Raw genomic sequence first — 19760 nt, 5'->3', positions numbered from 1 at the left:
TGTATGAAGGATGTTTTCACTCTTACACATGACACCCTAAAATGTTCTTAAGTTTCTAGGGTGAGCTGTCAATGGCCAAATGTATCACCCCTTGCTTGGACAGACTTATACCTCACATATTAAGAAATTTCTGGCAAGTTGGCATAATGACTTAAATATTACACATCCTGTGCAATCTTTATGCATATAATGAAGCTTCAAACTCTTGTCTTCTCACCAGTGTGTCTTTTACCACTCATTTGTTGATACTGAGAATATGTCCAACTTGCACCAATGCACAACTCACCCTACAACACAGTTATACTCAAGAAACCTCCCTGGTATTTAAATTTCCTTTTGAATAGTTAAGAGAGGCATGGGTGAACACCTTACCAGAATAGTTCCTGACACAAAGAGGAAGTAGTGTGGTAAAGGGGTACCACACATGTCACGACCCTGTTTGAGGGGCCACTCTGCTCTGCTCAGCTTCAGATAAACTTCCATTCTTATTTTGACGGAGTCACTTCAAACATTCATCGAGCTGAACAGAGCAGATTGATCCAAAGAAGTTAAGACAGGAATGAACAGAGCACTGGGTCAGTTTCAAAATAAAAGTGCATTTACGGACTGCAGATTATTTCGTACATCACTATATCAACATTGCTCAAAACAGGAAGCAAATTAACAGTACATCAACTACACTGTAAAAATTTTTGAAATTTTTGTTTAGAATTTTTTGGTTTATGTGACTTGTTTTTCAATAACTTTCAGCATTTCGGTCTTGGAGTGTAGTTATGTTCCTGGTTAAGTATTTCAGTTCTGGTTAAACCCAGATCACAATTGTGTCTAGTTGACTAGTCTAAAGCTTACAAAACAGTCAAGATTGTTTAAGACAGGATCTCACTGGAAGCAGAAAAACAATGGGAAGTTGGTTTGCAGAATGTAGTGAACATTAGCAGTGCTGTAAGCAGTGCTAACACTGCAAGCCTTGGATCCTTTTTGCATATTGACATCCACAATCTTGTGTCAAATGTGGTCACTCTGTGCCTCTGTTTTATATGAGTATATCCTGACAGAGCCTATGTACAACTTTATCTCCATCTTCTTGATCTAAAAAGTGCTAAACCACGCAGTTCTTAAGATATGCTTGGAGTGGAGTTCAAGAATCGGATAAATCTACATGTTACTCTGATGCCAATCACCAAGGGACAGGGTGTTTAGTTGTATTGCTGGCAAAGTGCACACATCCCTAAAATCAGCCCTGGAAGGACAAAGTAACATGTGGTTTGATGTTGTTCTCTTTATTCCTGTTTGAACTTTTGAACTTTTTGAGTTGCGCAGCGCTCTGCTTCTGAGATGAACCCGCTAGGCAAGGCCACCTACCATTAGACAGAGCATAACAGTGGCACTGATGGATTGCAGAGCCCATGGATCCTCTGGGCTTTATAGTGGTTATGGTGGTTCAGGATAAAATCATCACATAGATAAAATTCACTGCTTTGCCCACACTTGTAAAAATTGACTCAGAGCAAAGCATTAGACGTGCTAACAGAAATGCAACCTTCAAAATAAAGTGTGAGCCTTAGTCAGTGTAAAACTCCTCCTGAATGTGCAATGAAGTGTTTATGATATAGCACATCAACTTGATACCAGTCAACTTTAACCTTTCCATGTCTGTGAGTATTACAGTCAGAATAATGTTGGTGGTGATCAATTTGTATTTTATAAATGACTTTATATGATCTCTTCAATGCTGATTCAAATGTGCTTGTGTGCAGGTCACCCAGGGTCCAGAAAGACCAGTGCTGGCTGTGTTGACTGACAAAGACCTGCTCCTGTATCAGACACTGCCTGAAAGCAAAGAGAGCCTCAGCAGCCCTGCCAAGAGTCACCCGCTTATTGCTACCAGGTTAATGCACACGAATGCAATATGTATACACACAAACATCATATACAGCACTTAATATGAGAACACTTCTGTTTTTTTCTTCTCTCTTCCTATAAGAACAAAATCTCATAATATAACTCATATATTTGGAATTTAATAAGCTTCCCTCCTCTACCATGAACAGCCCAGATTTGAGTTAACAGACTCTCCCATGTGCATGTTTTGGCTCTGTCAAAGCACACACACTCACTCTTTCCATAACTGGAGGACTGGACATTTTGGCACATAATTTGGAAAACATTAGTGCAACCAGAATCTATGAGTCATGTACTTTTCCTCCCTCTTTTCTGTCTACATCCCACTGTTCTCCTCTCTAAAACACCAACATGCACACACCCTCTGTTTACTTATCTGACACATCCTGTGATTTTAAGTTTCCTTCTTTATATCTAATATGCATTTATTATCTCCTTTCAGACTGGTCCACTCCGGCCCAGGGAAAAGTTCTCCTCTCCTGGACTCCGACCTCTCATTCGGACTGAGATCTGGCACCAAGCAAGGTGTGGAGACTCATGTGTTTAGGGTGGATTCTGCCAAGGAGCTGTCCACCTGGACTCATCTGCTGGTGGAGGGCTGCCATAATGCTGCTGAGCTCATCAAGGAGGTCACCACGGGTACAGATGCACTGATTTGTTTTAGACCCAGCTCATTTTACAGCCCCAATGCACAGTTTCTGCACCCATGAGTCTAAAAAATTCTGAACTTTCAGAAAACACCATGGAAATATGCTAGAAAGAATATTTGACTTTTCTTCAAGTGTTGCTCATCCTTGCCTGACTGAGCAGAGAATGAAACTACCAAGGCTCAAGGTTTTCCTCCCACTGAGGTCACCCTTTAAAAATGAATCATCTCATTGTACTGAACGTTGCCTTGATAAATTCACAAAAAGTAAAATATGCGGGGCATATTTGTGCTTAAGATGGAACGAAGAAGTATACGTATAATGAAATACCTTTGAAATCTCTCTATAATCTAGGAGGATCATGGTACCCCTTAAAAAAGAGAGAGAAATAAAAAAAAATGTTTTTTTTAGGGTTCAATCAATCATCTAAATGTGATAAAAGCAGAGTCCCTCCATCACAACTCCAAACACAACACTGCTGTCACTCTGGCATTGATTGGCATGCATTTTAGAGTGACTAATACAAGAAAAGTGAATTATTTGCTCTGTCTTGGAGTATGCAAACATTTTCTTTGCAGGAGTCATCTACTATAACATTCATACATTCCCAGAGGTCGCAGTAGTGTCATGTGCTTATGGAACCCTGATTTTTAGTTCTTATTATAAGGTTTCTTTCTTTCTTACCCTTCGCTGCTTGGTTTAATAGGACTGAAACTTATAAGATTTCAGATGTTGGTTTCAAATGACTGCTTAATACTCTACTTAATACACATCACTACATAAACCAGTGTAGCTAACTTAGCTTTGGCAACATGAGCTTTAGCAAATGTAGCTAAAGCTAACATAGCTGCATAGCTTATTTATTTGTGTAGCTTAAATAGCTACTTTGTGAGCTTGGCTTGAGCTACGACAGCCATATAGCTCCCTTACTTATAGCTAAGTTATTGTTAGCATCATGAGCTTCAGCAAATGTGGCCTAAGCTAACAGCTACACAGATAAAGTAGATACGTAGCTTATGTAGCTTACCTGTTTTGTGAGCTTAGCTTTAGTTCAGTTAGCTATGTAAGTCTGTTATCTACCTTATGCAGCTAACAGAGCTACGTAAGCTACGCTGGCTGCATTGGAATGTTTTCATGGAGGAAGAGCTTTTGTGCCAGTTATACTTTTACTCGGCTTTATTGAATGTTTAGTAATCCAGTTTTGCAGGTAGCGTTATTGACTTTTAACTTTTGGTATCGTAACAGTCAACCCAACCTTCACCTTAACCCTAAACAGAAGTTCAATATGATTTGTTTTAAAGGTTTTAACATGGGTTTCCTTTCTGAGATTAATGATGAATAGTCTGTGAGAGTAGACGTAGGAAAATGAATGATCTTCTGCCAGAATGTCTTCAAACTTTTTGCTTTGCCCCCCTTTGACAGATGCAAATTACCCACCCCCCCCCCCCACCACCACCACCACCACCATACACATCGACACAAATATCAGTATATACAGAAAAACTATCTGCAGGAATTGTTGGCATGAACAGATGTCAGTTGCAGATGTCTATCTGTTGTGTCCTAACAATTTAAGGCTTGCATTTACCATGCCTAACTGCTGATTTAGAAGAGAGATTTATTATCTGGCAGAAGTTGTGACCTGTTGGAAAAACTCTTATCTGTTTTGGTGGTCAAACATGTTGGCATTGTGGAAATATAACACTAAAAGAAGTAATGACAAGTGCATCCCTGGACAATACATTGTATCTTTTTTTTTTATAAAACACAGGATGTACCCAGGTTTCGTTCTCCATCCCTAAGTAGGATATGGCAGAAGGATGGAGTGCAGCTCTCTTTTTCATACTTATCGTCATATTGTCTTTTCCTGTCTAGTTTTCTGGAAGTCTGCTGTAAAGTAATTGTCAGCCACACATTTTCCTAAAAGTCCTCTCAAAAGTTTGCCATGCACTGGAAGCATTACACAATGTTATATATGATTTTTATGCAGCCTTGTCGAGCTCCCCGTCATTGCATGGTCCTCTTAGGGGCCCATGCAATGACATCATTCAGTAGAAGGCTTCTTTTTTTTCCTAAGAGGATGATGATGATGAAGGTGTGACCCACCTTACTCTGCCTCTAATTGGCTAGTTCTTGTTGGGTAAGAATATCATGGTAAGCCAATCAGAGCCAGAGTTGGCCCTCTCTTACTTTGCATTTCTCTGGAATATAAAGTGGCATGAACAGAGCTAGCAGCTCTACTTTTTATCAGCTCACTTCCCTCATCATAATTTCATATCAATCCTTTCTACTTGAAGTCAAGGAGCAGAAGTTAAGCATCAACATGCAAGTAAAAAAGGACTATTTTGAAGTGTGCCTAATATGCAAGAGCTGTCCATAACACTGGTTGTTTTTCCTTTACTGGATGTGTTGCTAAAAATGTGGGTCATAAATTAGGAGTATACCCACTTCTGGAGGTACCACTGCACCACCATCTTCCCAAAACATTTCCAAGATCTACAGTTTTACTGATCCTGAGTCGTTGAGGAAATAAAGATAATAAAGCCCTTTTAATTATACGAGACGTTCAGTGTTAGGTGTAATATGTTGCAAGACAAGTTTATTTGTATACCACATTTCTACAGTAAGGCAATTCAAACTGCTTCACACAAGACATCAAAAACATGATGACAAAGGGAAAGCATTTAAAAACAAAGGTAACAGCGTGATGCCCATGGAGGCTCTCTCGTCTCCTTCTACCTGATCCAGTGTCATTCAGTGGCTCAGGACTCAGGTGAGATATGATTATACACTCTAATTTTTTTTTTGAACAGAGCCTCAATTTTATCCCAAGGCAACAAATGTCTGACCCCGCATTAAAGTTAACACTCGGCCCAACTAATGACAACAGGTAACTGATCCAAAACTCAATTTCTAATAGAATTTCAGCATGGTGGATAACTGCCTCAGTATCAATATGCAGGAATGAGAGAAACACCAGGTCATGAAGTTGTAGCGATTAAAGAAAAAGTACAGTGCAGTGTTACAGTTAAAAATATAAAATTTAAAAAGTGATCAAGTGTTTTGGTCAAAGGCAGCAAAGCAGTCTCTATTTCAGACATGTAACACATGACATTTGCTAACTTCAGTAATCACACTACTGTTACTCTAAAAACAATAATCTTGTGACTTTCACCAGATAGACAGGATAGATAAACAAACCAAATGTATCTTTTTATGTGTGTTCATGTAAGACTCCTCTGACTGTACTTGATGCTGACTCAAGAGTAGTAGGGCTTTTCAAAGAAAGATCTTTTGGAGGCTTGGAGATCAGCACACTGCTTTGAATTTGTTGCACAAAAAAGGACAAGAATGTGAAAGTGAAGTGTAAACTCTGGCCAGGCCAGAAACAACTCCACTGCTTTAAACCTGGCATCCAATCATTCCAAGCACCTCCAAAGACAACATGCTAGCACAAAGTTATAGCTCACTTTAGTAGCTAAAGACCTTTACAGTCTGGGTGATGCTTTAGGGCATGATGTCGACACTGGCCAAGCAGCTGAGGCTTGATTTTCAACAAGTAACTCAGAGATCAACCAGCTAAATGTCAACTTAAAAAAAAAAAAAAGAAAAAGCATAAAAAAGGTACAATAAAGTGACAGTGCATTTCAGGTGATGTTAAGGAGAATTGCAAAAGGAATGTAGCCACAAGTGTAACTAGTCACTATCAGCTTTTGAGTAACCCTAAGCCTTATTGAAAGTTTGTTATATACCCCAAAAAGTTTTAGCATAAAGCAAAGTGCAGGAAAAAAGTTTAATATATAAAAACAAAAAATAGATAACATACAAATGTTTGCAGCCAGCTTCACCCTGATCATCAGTGTTTATGGCTGTATTAGCCTATTCTAATCTGCTCAAATTGGTGGAAAAATGCACATTGTTTTAGTTGCTAATCCACATTTGTTTCTGTAAATACACCTCTAATCTTTTTATTACCACAAAAAATGCTTTGGCACAAGATGCAGATAATGTTCCACAGACACACACAAACCCTTTAATGTATAAAAGACTCCATTTAATAAAGCAGGATTAGGATTTATTTTTTGTTTCTTAGACTGATTTAATTTAAGAAAAAATACTTCTTTTGTTGGAGATTTTCAGGAAGAGCTTGATAGTTCTTTCAAGATCTGTGTGTGAAGTGCATAATAAGCTCATGTCTGCTCTCACAAGTCTTCTTTTCTTACCTCTGTGATCCAGATTTCACATTTCTGTCCTCAAGTTTCCCCTGAAAACCTCCTCATCCTTGGCAATACAGGCACTGCTTCACCTACAGTGTAATGTAGTGATATGATATTGATACAGTGCCCTCTGATGGTTGCATTTGGTAGTGCAAAACTTTCAGCCCCAAACTTGAAATGCTCTAATTTTAGTACCAGAATAAGAATGGGTGTCCTATTTAACCAAGATTTGGGAAAAATCTCTTAGAAGAAAGAGAATTATTTAAACGATGTCTTTATATATCTTATCAAACAAAGATTGGATTGAGGCAGTAAATCTCTCACAACACTGGAGCAGGAGAAAAATAAAGTTTTTATTTTTGAGCAGATCACTGTTATTGATTCCATACAGTCTTTGTTCTGCTTTCATGTAAGTCCTGTTTTGTTTTTTGTCCAATCAGCTTGCAGTTGGAACGGGAAGGAGTGCACCCTGGGTGTGCACATCGATGATGGCTTCACACTCTTCACAGAGGAGATGGGTGTAAGGAAAAGCGTTCTGCTCCAGCAGCCCTTCGAGCGTCTAAGAATGTCCTCAGACGATGGGGTCCGCATGATGTTCCTGGACTTTGGAGGCCCTGAGGCTGAGATTGTGAGTTACTGATCCTTCTGTTGGACTCTTTTAGGATAAAACATTTTTAGTGTTGTTCAGTTATTATCATCATATATTCATTAAGATTTTCAGAGGACATATGAGAAAGTAAGCTTCAGTCATTGTTGGCAAATGTGTCAGTGGTATAATGTACCATCCCTAACCCTATTTTAGACTCAAGCAAAGTCTGCAATGAAACTCCACCATTGCTGTGTAGTGGCACGTTTCAACAGGGATGGTTTCATCTTAAAAAACATGTATGAAACATGTTCGCATGTCTGAGCAAAAAAAGACAAACAAACTGAAGGAAGCAGTGCTGTCATGTCAGTGCTGAGAACAACAAACTCAGTGAGTTTGACTTTTTATTTCGTTTTAATAATGTCATTATTCAACTATATGTTCAGTTTGAAAATATATCTTACATTAGCTTTATTAATGTTGAAAACATTGCATATTATACTTACAGGTGAATTATTATTCCCTTTTCCACTATTTAACCCTGTGGTCAAAATCACTGTTTCTCTAACCTCAGGACCCACCACCACCCGAATGATGATTCAGAATCCAAACTCTATATGTTTTCAAACAACATATATATATTTTTAATGCTGCAGCTTGGACCTGACATGAAACAAAAGGTGACCTAGCAAAGAGATGGACACTTGTCCTTCAAAATGAATGCACATCATAGATTTATTCCCACATTTTCCTTACATGCACATATCCACCAAAAAGGGCTTTGAAACCCACCTTTGGTTCCCGACGCATCATTAGAAAACCAAGGGTCAAAATGCAACACCTTTGCTGTGCTTTGGTCTAGGTCTAGTATGGATCGAGTGCTGAAGAAGGTTTTAACCCTGTATAAGGCAGCTTTAAACAGCCATTCAGTCAGTCTCAAAACAGTCAATTTTTGCCTGTCTCTCTAAATGCAAATAAGCTCCTTCTCACTCTGCCTTTCATACATGAGTAGTGCCAACATGAGTACAGCTGTGTGCTTCTATGGCCATGGGTAGAGACACCAGGTGAAGGGCAGGTATTACTGTAGTGATTTACTGTGATGACAGACGATCAAATTTCATATTTTCAGATATAGGTGGACCATTTATAAAGGACTGGGTTGTCTTATTTTACATTTTGTGGTTTGGTTTATAATCCGTATGCCCAAATATGTGTGCAAAAATCCTGAAAAAATGTTTTTCATAACACTTCCTCTGTAATAAATGATTTATAAGTAAACGTCTGTCTAAAGTGATCTACAAACAAATGGAAGGTGGTCAGAAGAATTTTGACTTGGGGTATTGTAAACCAAGTGATGATGTCTGCTAACTTCATGTGTGGAGGCTCTTGTCCCCACAGAGGACAGCCTGGGTTCAGCTCTGGCCTGTAGCTCCTTTCCAGCGTATATTTCCCAGTGTCCAGCTCCTTATTGATTGTAACACAAGTTCCATCCTTAAATGGAGGTTTCAGCAACATTTCATGATATTCCCAGTAGCAGCTGGCTCACTTATGTTTCAAACTCTGAGTCACTGTATTCTGGCAAAACCAAATAGCACCTTACATTATGATATGATGGTACGATACAGGAGGGCTTTATTAGCTGGTGCAGACCGTTACATGTGGTTAAAACTCCAACAAATAATCGTAATTCCTGCTTATTTAGGGGCAAACAATGAACTATTATACAGTACACTGAACCTTTAATATATAGCAGCATATGAAGGTTGAGGTGTACTTAGTCCTACAAGTTTCCTGACACATGAACTGATTCATCAAGTGTTTGACAATTTCTTTATGCATTATACAACAACATTTTGTCTGCCAAGTAGTGTACTTTTGTCTGTCTTTTGTCTAAAAGATTCTTTTCTTTTTCACATATCAAGAATATGTTTACATTTATTTATTTTTAACAGTATTTGAAGACAATTCTCACCTGTTTTTTTTTTTTTTTTTGTATTTAAATATGTAGAAATGTTCATTCAGCAAAGAGTGGTTTCAGTGAAGGTAATTTCCTATTCTTGCTTTAGTTTTCTTCTGCATCTCTTTCTCTTCCTTCAGCAACTGGACCTTCACTGTTGCCCCAAGACCATCGTCTTCATCATCCACTCTTTCCTGTCTGCTAAAGTCAAGAGACTTGGCCTCCTGGTGTGATAACGGCCGACCATCCAGAGTGTAAACAATAGGAATATTCAATAAAACACAAAGACCAGAGGACTGAACCATCACAGGACGTGACCCATGAACAGGCACCGACTAACCCTTCTTTTCTCTAAAGTTATCGTCTCTGATCAGACCACTCCTGGTGTTTTTAGGGAAATGAAGAGAAAACTTTAATGATGTTGGAACTTCAGTGGGTAAAAAGGGTTTTAAAAAAAGTTTGTACCGATGGCTTGAGCCAGCAGCCGTTTAAGGGATCTGAAATCTGTGAAATGTGTATCAGTAGGTCATGACACTTAATGACGGTGAACTGTGTGAATATGTCAGCCTGCATCTTCATGTTTCTAAGCTTCTAAGTCCCAATCATTTCATGTTTTTTGGCCTATTGTTCAGTTTTTGTTTAGTTTCATGAGTCACAGCAGGCCTTTGTCACGAGCATCCTTTCATGTTTCAATCTTTGACAGCAGTTATGTCACAAACGTCCTGATTGATGTTGGACAAACATGTCTTTGATGAAGGCAGCTTCAGTGGAGTGACAGAATGACGGGCCTGAACAATGAACAGCATACAACTAAACAAAATTCTTTTTATGAAAAAGCTTGACTACCAACTACCAAATGTTATTTTCTAGCTCAAAACTTATTTTATTTTCATTTCAGTGTCTGTCCCTTACTATTTAAGGCTTGCTCATATTAATGCTTAACAAAGAAAATGAATTGTAGTATAAGGCCCCCTTTTTAAAAAAAATAAATAAATAAAAAAGCTCCTGTGAGGAATTTTTGGTTTGTTTCAAATTTGGTTGCCCGGGCGGATACAGCAGTACCTTTTATCTCTTAGCTGATTCATCCTGCACAAGTGCAAGTGGTAGTTTTATTATTTATTATAGATTTATTTTGGAGATTGTTTGCCTTTATTTGAGAGATAGGGCAGTAGATAGTGCTGGAAACAGGTATGAGAGAGTGGGGAATGATGTGCCGTGAAAAAGCCACAGGTTGGACTTGAACCTGGGCCACATGCGTACATGGGGCGTGACCTAACCACTAAGCCATCTGCACCCTACAAGTGGTGTTTTTAAACAAAAATCCCCCTACTTTCTTTAACAGTCAAATGTATCACATATTGACAACCCTAACAGCAAAGATGCTTCAACCGTATCTGATGCCTTTCCCTCAGCATTCAAAATAATCTGATGGAAATAGTCATTAGTGGGGTTTCAGTCCAGCAGTTTTATTGTGACTTTACTATTTGGGCACATAAAAACTGACAAGAAACTCTGCGAATTAAAAGAAAGAACTCAAAATATTGCAAAAACAATGTTATGCTTTGTCAAGTTGACTTGTCAGTAAAAGGCAAATGTGACATTTTGTAGTGGAATCAAATTTAGTGAGTAAACAAGGACATTTCTGGATGGAAACATTTAAGTGTACTTAAAAAAGATGTTCAAAACTCTATTCCTGCAGAGAAGAATCCTCCTCTGTTTATCTCTTCACTAGCTTTTACAATATAGGCTAAAATCTACTATAATGTAGCATTGGGGCCTCATCCTCTGCAGTGTTTTGTCATCTTTTGTGTGAGTGGAACCTCCTACTGCTCAACCTGTTGACTCAATTCTTGCATGACAACAGAGGATGAAATCATGCATACACATGCATTTTTCTTTTGTCAGTTCTGTTAAAATTTGCCACATATTTAGTGGTTTAGTTTCTAATGCTGATAGTCCACTTTGCTTTTTTAGGACATAAATAGGTATCAGTAATAATTTCACTGTTTCATAGCCAGCTAAAAATCCTCACAGGAGCTTTTAAACGTGTTGTAGCATAGCCAATTAGAAAATGCATATTTATTGAAACTAAGAAAGAACACCCATTAAAATCTGGATTAAATTAGTCAGAGTGCAGATGTAGATGAACCTCAGCCCACGTTGTTTTTGAATCATATTGACAAAGACTGTTTCATAATCATGCTTTAACAGTTTGCTTAATGAGTGCCAGTTTAAATGAGCTACTTCCCCTGTGTGGACAAAATACAAAAACATACAAAGCTAATCCAACAAATAAGAGTTTATGTTAACTTCTCATGATTCAGTCACTTCATAAGACACACAGCCTTCATCAAACACCAGTTTTAAATGTAATTCTTTTAGTTTACCATGTAACAATGTTGAGTTGTTTACATCATTAAGTGATTCTTTCTTTTTGTGTTGTTTGACTGAACCTCTGTAACTTGGGGCCTTCTCTCCGTGTCCACCACTAAACAGACTTGTATTAATATATATTTCAACACTAAACCATGTTTGCTTTGGAAATCAAAACAAATGTATTGTATATTCTTATTTAAACAAAGGTGTGCCTTGCAGGGTTGTTTGTATATAAACATGTAATAAACTTTGTTAACTTTTATTGAAGACTTTTCAAGTGTTTATTGATCCTGCAGAAATGTACCTCTTGATCATTACCTTCATTTTATTTGAGTCTTTATGAGGCTTACCTGAAAATATGGATCCAGTATGAACCCTTGGTTTGAAATGTCCATGAAACTGTAATCACTGTGGGTTCCAATCATTTGTAATGACTGATAGCTTAGCATTTAGCTGGGTTAACATATCTTTATTTAAAGAAATTCACAATAGTGAAGTTGCCACTTGATTCAAGGACCAAGCTGACCTCACAGTCCTTCAGGGCCATGTAGAACATTTTAAGATTTTTCAGTGCTGTTTTTTGTAAACTTCACTATTATGGTTTAATCATAAAAAAATTCTTCCAAACAAAGTGTGCATCAACTTTCTACCCACAAAACAGCAGTCAGACAAAGCAAAAGAGCACCCTGAGAATGTATCGAACATTCAGCTTGTTTTGGCCCAAATGATCCTGGGAATTGTTGGAGACATTTACGACCATTAAACTTACCGGATAATGCATAAACACTGAGTTACAATAATGAAAAGTTGATCAGAAACTTAACTTTATAGAGTTATTACTTCTTTCTGCTGATACATAGTTTGGTACCTGATAACCTACTGGCCACTGATTTCACTCTGTACTACACTGCCATCTAGTGGTGTCAAAAAATGAAAGCCGCCTCAAAGGCCTTCAGTCTAGATCTCTGCAGTGTGGAGGAAAATGATTTTTGAACCTTGAGCCTCTTTCTGTTGAAAGAATATTCTGAGCCAAGCTGTTGAAAAACCTGTACAAGACTGATCAGGATATGGATACCTACCTGATGCTGGTCAGGATCTAGATCCACCAGCTTTTAGTGTTAGGTGCCAAGATCCACTGACTAAGGAGCCCAAGGGGGGCTGTGGCCCCTGCCCTGTTTAGGAGCTTCCAGGACTAGTGGACCTGGGGTCTGTGTGGGAGCAAAAGGGAGGAAAAGAGTGACCCACCTGTATGCCTCCGCACAATGGTCTCCCTTTTCCTCCTCTCCTCTCTTAGCGCTCAGTCACCCATAGGTCTCAAACACACTGCTTCTCCGTCCCTCTCATCCTCTCACTGCTCCTTCCTCTCCTGCTTTTGTTTGCCCAATCACAGGCCTGTGTTTTTTCTATTGTACTGTTTTCTCTGATACTTGAAATGGGATTCAATATCATTCAAAAAGTAATAGAAGAAATAAAAAATATATATTCTAGAATTCTTCTTTATTCCTGTGTGAAAAACTTCAGGCCGTCTTTTCTCTTTCTCTTCATTCCTCGTCTCCTTGATCTGCTCTCTATCAGTTAGTATCTTATCACAGGGTAGGTGAAAATTAAAGTTCTGGGGTAGTGAGGTGTGGTGTGGTGACTGTGTGGCGTAGAGGTTAGTACCGCTGACTCTCACGTAAAAGGCTGAGGTATTACCTACCACAGACAACTTTATTATCTGATTGGCAATGCAACTGAAAGTACATAGAAGAAACAAGCCACACTGCAGAGCAGGGTGGTGCAGGGGGTCGCACTGTCGCTTTGTCGTTAGAGGGTTGTGGGTTTGAATCTCTGGGTTGGATGGGCCACAGATGGAGAGTTGTGGTGTCAGGTGAAGACTTGGGGTGGCTTGGAGATGTGCAGAGAAGGAACAGAGGAAGGACGGAAGATCGAGAGGTAGGGAAGTAGGATGAAGAGGAGGTGGAGAGGAAGAAGAAGAAACAACCTGAAAAGGGTGAACACCTGCAGTGCTTAACACATGCTATGAGTGCTAGTGACTCAGACAACATGAACATAGTTTCAACCAGCCAATGGGAATGTAGCATTGCCTCTGCCTATAGGAATTTAGCATTGGCTCAGCCAATAGGAACACAGCCTCCTATCAAGCCAAGAGAAACAGCTTTATATCAGCCAGTAGGAACACAGCATTGGCTTGGCAAAAATGAATCAACTTGTTAATGCAGATGATTTTTGAAAATATTAATCCATTATTTTGGCAGGGCCACTGAGACCAACGTCTCTTTTAAAGGGGTGCCCTGCAACAATACAATACAATACAGAATTAGAAAAGCATGTACAGCACCTTCAAAATAGTTGCGAATACATTCATAAACACATATACATAATTGTTAACCCATGCCCGGGTTAATAAACCACATTTTAAAGCAGCTGCAATCACCTTCTTTGAATAACATATTTGGGATTTGAATGTGGCTTTCAAGCTACCCAATAAGAATGCAGATTCCAACCAGCCAGAAGGAACACATCATTGACTCAGCCAATAGAAATGTAGCCTCCAAATCAGCCAGTAGGTACACAGCACTGGGCTGGCCAATAAAAACATGAGCCTATAGGAAATCAGCCTTCACACTAGGCAGGAGGAGCCCAGCTTTTAATCAGCTAACTAGAACATAGCTTTCAACAAAGCAAAATTGCAACCGCTAACATACAGCCAAAAGGAATGGAGTGCTGAATCAGCTAATTTGAGGCCAGTGCTTGGATATTTATTTTCTTTTTGTAAAAACCCTGTGTGGATTTAAGTAACTTTAAAAGTCGGTTTGGGGAATTTTCATATCCCAAATTCCACCAACATGGCTCCTAACCGTGAACAAGAAAACTCAAGAGACCACTAGAGTAAAAGGGAGCCACAGTTCCAACCAGGATTCAAACCCTGAGCTCTTATGTGAGTTATGACAAACATGGAAGCAGGTGTACTCACTGAAACCTCTGTTCAAATATTCTCTGTAGAACTAGAGGCTGCTCAAAGAGATTCTTCAGGGATCAGAAAGGCTAAATTATAGGTCTGCTTATCTGAATTCAAACTGACACTGCCAGGAGGCTCTGTTTTTAGGACACTGCTTTACAAGCTGAGCTGTTACATCTCGCGTTGTCCCGTTATTAATTGTTCTCTGATAGATTTGATTTTGGGATGAACAAAATCACAAAAATCTAAATCAAAAGTGAAGTATAACATCTGTTTTATTTTAATTTACTCTGCCACTTTGGACAGTTACAATTAATCTGCATATATTTCTATCAAAAAACTGAACAGCACCACTTTTATAGTGTTGTTATAATCAGATGAATATGAAAGAAAATAGTTCAAATGATTTTGTACTGAACAAAAGCAAATAATCAGAAAGATGACGTTGAATTTTCTGATTTGATGATAATAAAGGCTGTTGGATGTTAACCAAGTCATTTTTGCTTATACTTATTGTATTTTCCAGCTGCAACTCTCATGTACCATCTTGTTTTTTCTAAAGGCTCCATTCTACTGAGCATCTCCAACAGCAGCTCTCGCCCTCATGCAGTCTTTATTTAACAGGCCCAGCTGGTGGTCTGACAGTTTTATTAAGTCCAAACAGATCTGCAGAAGAGGCCGAGCGGAGATGTTGATGATGAGCTGTTTAAGTCAGCGGGGTGTGTGATGGAGACAGTTAGGCCTGCTGCTCACTGCATTGTTAAAAAAAAAACTATGCAAACAGCCCTGTCTTATATGCTTCTACTGCCATGAGGCTGTGTTATCAGCCAGGCACAGATGCTGCTCTGTGAAGTGTCTGTCCATGGTTGTGTCCATGTGCTTTCACACAGGTATATTTACATGAATGTGCCTGAACAACAAATAGGAGCTGTAGTCTGGTAATAGCAAACTGTGAGCTGTATATATGAGCCCATCAAATCAGAATAGAGTGTTCCCATTTGATCATATCTCCTCTCCCCTCCCTCGCCCTTTCGGCTCTCGCTCCTCTTGTTGAGGCGTTACCATGGTAACGGCAGGGCGCGTTCAGATTGGCTACGTCCATCCCTCTCTTCCTCAGAAATTGCCAATCAGCCCCTCAGATCATCTGTAGAGGAGGAGGAGATTGTGTGAATATATTTTGATTAACAAAAATGGAAGGGCACTCAAGAGGGGGAGGAAAGGGGGAGGAAAATTGTCTCAAAATATGATGAGGGGCAAAGTGAAAATGTTGCACTGGATCGACCATACTCTGCCATCCCTGTTTGTTTTTACAACTAGAGAGAAAATTCTGTTACATAGAAAGAGAGGAAATAAGGTCAGGAAGGCTCTGTTTCATGTGCTCAAAAGAGATGTAGAGACCTTGATTTGATAAAATAAGACTTAGATAAATGATGAGAAAAGTCTTGAGATGGGGTGAGATATATTTCAAATGGACTACTCTGACATTTTGTGACATTTGAGCCTAGATTCTGTTTATTTTCTCTGGTCAAATCAATGCTGTGTCACATGTTAATGCAGATTGATTATTAAATAATATACAGTGCTACCCCTTTTTGGTTTCTTATTTTTTTTGCATATTTGCACACTTAAATGTTTCCTACCTGGCCCTGTGTGGTAAAGTAATGTCCCCCTAAACCTTAAACTGGTCGTGCCACTCTTGGTGGCAACACTGCAAGCATTTCTGATAACTGGCAATGAGCCTTTCATTGCTGTGGAGGAATTTTGGCCCACTCTTCTTTGCAGAATTGTTTTAATTCAGCTGCACTGGAGGATTTTCAAGCATGAACAGCCTATTTAAGGTCATGCCACAGCATCTGTCCTGCGGCATCGGATCGGATTCAAGTCTGGACTTTAACTAGGCCACTCTAAAACCTTAATTTTGTGTTTTTTAAGCCATTCAGAGGTGGACTTGCTGGTGTATTTCGAATCGTCCTCTTGCTGCATAATCCAAGCATGCTTAAGCTTGAAGTCATGAACTGATGGCCAGACATTCTCATTCAGGTTCTTTCTGGTAGAGAGCAAAATTCATGGTTCCACTGGCAAGTCATCCAGGCTCTGAAGCAGCAAAGCAGCCCTAGACCATCACTCTACCATTACCATGTCTGACTGTTGGTACAGTGTTCTTTTTATGAAATGCTGATTTGCTGTGTTGTGCTGTGCCATTTTTGACCAGTCTCTTTCTCATTGCTGAAACATGACTGACCTTAACTGAGTCAAGGGAGGCCTGCAGGTCTGCATGTTGTTCTTTTTTGACCTCCTGGATGAGTTGTTGATGCACTCTTGGAGTAATTTTGGTAGGCTGGCCACTCCTGGAAAGATTTACCTGTGTTCCAAGTTTTCTCTATTTGTGGATAATGGCTCTCACCATGGTTTGCTAGTCCCAAAGCCTTAGAAATGGCAGACTGATGGGAACCAGACTGGCCTGGGTGTGGCTAGTAAAACTGAGCTGAACTTTTAAAAGAAATGTGGTCAATCACAGTAAATTCATGATTTAAAAGCGAGAAAGTGGGCGTGTATATTTTTTCCACATAGGGCCTGTTGTTTTGGATGATTTTTTTTCCCTTAATAAATCAAATTTTCATTCAAAAAATGTTTTTTGTGTTTACTCAGTTTATATTTGTCTAATATTAAAATGTGTTTGATGATCTGAAACATTTAGGTTTGACAAATATGCAAAAAATAAGAAGTCACGAGGGGGCAAATTTTTTTTCACAGCACTGTAAATACAGAAGATCAATCTATACGTAATGATTAACAATATTGACCTATAGGATAATCCTCCATAGCTGTTAAACTTAAGACATGTGTTTCCCTGAAAGTAAGGGGAAAAGATCCAAACCAATTCAATCAAGTATCCACTTACTGGTTCAGTATGTGTACACACAGAGAAATGTAACTCCCTAAGACTGCATGTGCAGACAGCTAAAAACATTTTGTACTGTGGCTGTTAAAAATAATCATTTCTAAAATGCATGCAATTTGGATGTGGACATTTCTGCATTATTGTGATAGAACATAATTCCTTAGTGATAACTGATGTTGCTTGTAGATTCTTGGCTGCAGCTGGACCGAGGCAATTTATTTGTTTACAATGTAAAGACATTTATTTTGACATTGATTTCTAAAGTGTTTTTTAAAAAAAAAGAAAGAGTCTGAGTGCTTGTCTTCAGTGATGAAAACACAGCCATGTGCAGTATTTAGAGAAAACTGAGGATGTCACCCACCATGATGCGTCATAATATTGATTTTATTGAAATCCCATCAAATCAAACTAAATCAAATTAAATCAATCAAACTATTGACAGGTTTTTGTTATTATAATAGACTGAAATCATGAGACCAGTTAAGATGCACAGCCCTTGTGTGTAAAGTTCCATGATTTATAGTGGTAATGTTTAAAAGAGCTGCATGCACTTGCACAGATAGAGTAAATAGAATAACATATATAAGGAAATGGTTGGCAGGAAAAAGATGAAAATATAAATGTTCTAATAATGTGCCAAATTATTTATAATATCCAAATGTGTTAAGTCAATGTCTAGAGCAGTTTCCTGTAAGTAAATAAAACCTCACTGAATATAAATGATCTATACTGTAAATATATGAGACCCTAAACAAAAGCTCAAATCCAGCCTTAATGCAGCATCAACTATCCATCCATCCATCCAAACTCTAACCCTAACCCTGACCCTTAGGCCCAGCTAAAACTATGCCTGTGTGTGCAGCTCTATGTCCAAAAAACATGACAGAAATTCATCTGCCTGGACAGCAGGCTGGGTCCCCTGATTGTTCATCATGTCCCGCTCACTGCACAACAAATGATTCATGATCATGCTGAAATTTGGCCCAACTTTAAAACAGCTCAAACATAATGACTGGGTCCAAATTGGCTCAAAATTTGCAATGTGAGCTTCTGGCTTTACCCCTGCACTTTAGTTCACTGCAGCTTGTGAGGGAATGTTTCAAGAAATGACAAGATTTGTGAGAAATAAGATCTTGCTCTTCAGCTCATTTAAAATATATGCTATATAAAAAGAGCTATAAAATGTCCCAATGACTTTTGCTTTGCTCTCTCTCTACCTCCTCTCTATCTCATTTATCCTGCTGATTTACCCAGCTGCAAACTAAGTTGACTTTATTTCTTGAAATACTGTGAACCTTTATTAATTTGAGTTGGGTTTTACTGTCGGAAATTTTACATTTTACTGGTTCACATTTCTGTTTGATGCTATCATTTTATTTATTTATTTTTCCTTTAAAACTTTATTTAACCAGATAAATCCCATTGAGATCAGGACCTCATTTACAAGGGCAACCTGGCCAAGAGGTAAGCAGCAAACATCAAAAAAACGACTAAATTTAAACAACCTTTTCAAAGCATTCTGGGATAGACCATGCCTGTATTTTACTCTTGGGCCTGAGTGTAGATTACTGAGAATAAAATTTTCTTTTTTGTTTGTTTTCACTTTAGTATCAGGCACAGCATAAAGTAAGGGAGGTCTGAAACCTTTCTGAATACACTATTCCAGGGCAATTTTCATTTATTTCCTCACTTTTTACATGAGTATATTCTGGTATTTATAGCAAACAATATATGATGCTTACTGTATAAAATATGCACAGCACAAGCATAAAAGTGTCGAAGTAAATTTTCTCTATTGCTGTCAATCAGTATTTTAAAATTCTTTCATTATTTGAATTCAGTTGGTTATATGTATGTCAGCTTTGAAATCAGTAGTATTTTAAAACTCATCTCATATGTTTATCTTATGTCTAGGTCATTGTTTTCTGTACATCTCAGTGTTCATTTAGTCCTTCATGTGCAAGTGGCTCGCTAACATCTGATCAGGAGGCCACAATACGATAAAGCTTTCACCTTAAATCCATACATAGCTGAACTTGCATTGCAAGAAAGTGCCAAACACAGAGGCTGTCTGAGTGAAAGGTAAAAAAAAACTTCAAACGTTGAGCTAAAACATGTACAACTGAGCCAACATTTTTTTTGGCCTATTTTGCCTTAAAGTCCCTGTAGAGTGAAAAAAACCCCTTCATTTTAGGTTTGTTGTATGAAAGG

At 38.5% G+C, this 19760-nt stretch overlaps 1 protein-coding gene across 2 annotated transcripts in view; it reads left to right on the top strand.

Annotated features, from left to right (window-relative positions):
- snta1 (syntrophin, alpha 1) overlaps positions 1–11947 on the top strand; it is a 68548-nt gene extending 56601 nt beyond the window's left edge. For both annotated transcript variants that reach the window (XM_041783314.1, XM_041783315.1), the window contains exons 5-8: positions 1758–1888; positions 2345–2541; positions 7207–7394; positions 9450–11947. In XM_041783314.1, the coding sequence (XP_041639248.1) occupies positions 1758–1888; positions 2345–2541; positions 7207–7394; positions 9450–9542 (609 nt within the window). In that variant the 3' untranslated portion in view covers positions 9543–11947. The remainder of the gene's footprint in view (positions 1–1757; positions 1889–2344; positions 2542–7206; positions 7395–9449) is intronic.
- Positions 11948–19760: the final 7813 nt, after the last annotated feature.

The sequence above is a fragment of the Cheilinus undulatus genome, linkage group 3, assembly GCF_018320785.1.
Source record: "Cheilinus undulatus linkage group 3, ASM1832078v1, whole genome shotgun sequence".
NCBI lineage: Eukaryota > Metazoa > Chordata > Actinopteri > Labriformes > Labridae > Cheilinus > Cheilinus undulatus.
This window is presented reverse-complemented; position numbering and strand designations above follow the sequence as displayed.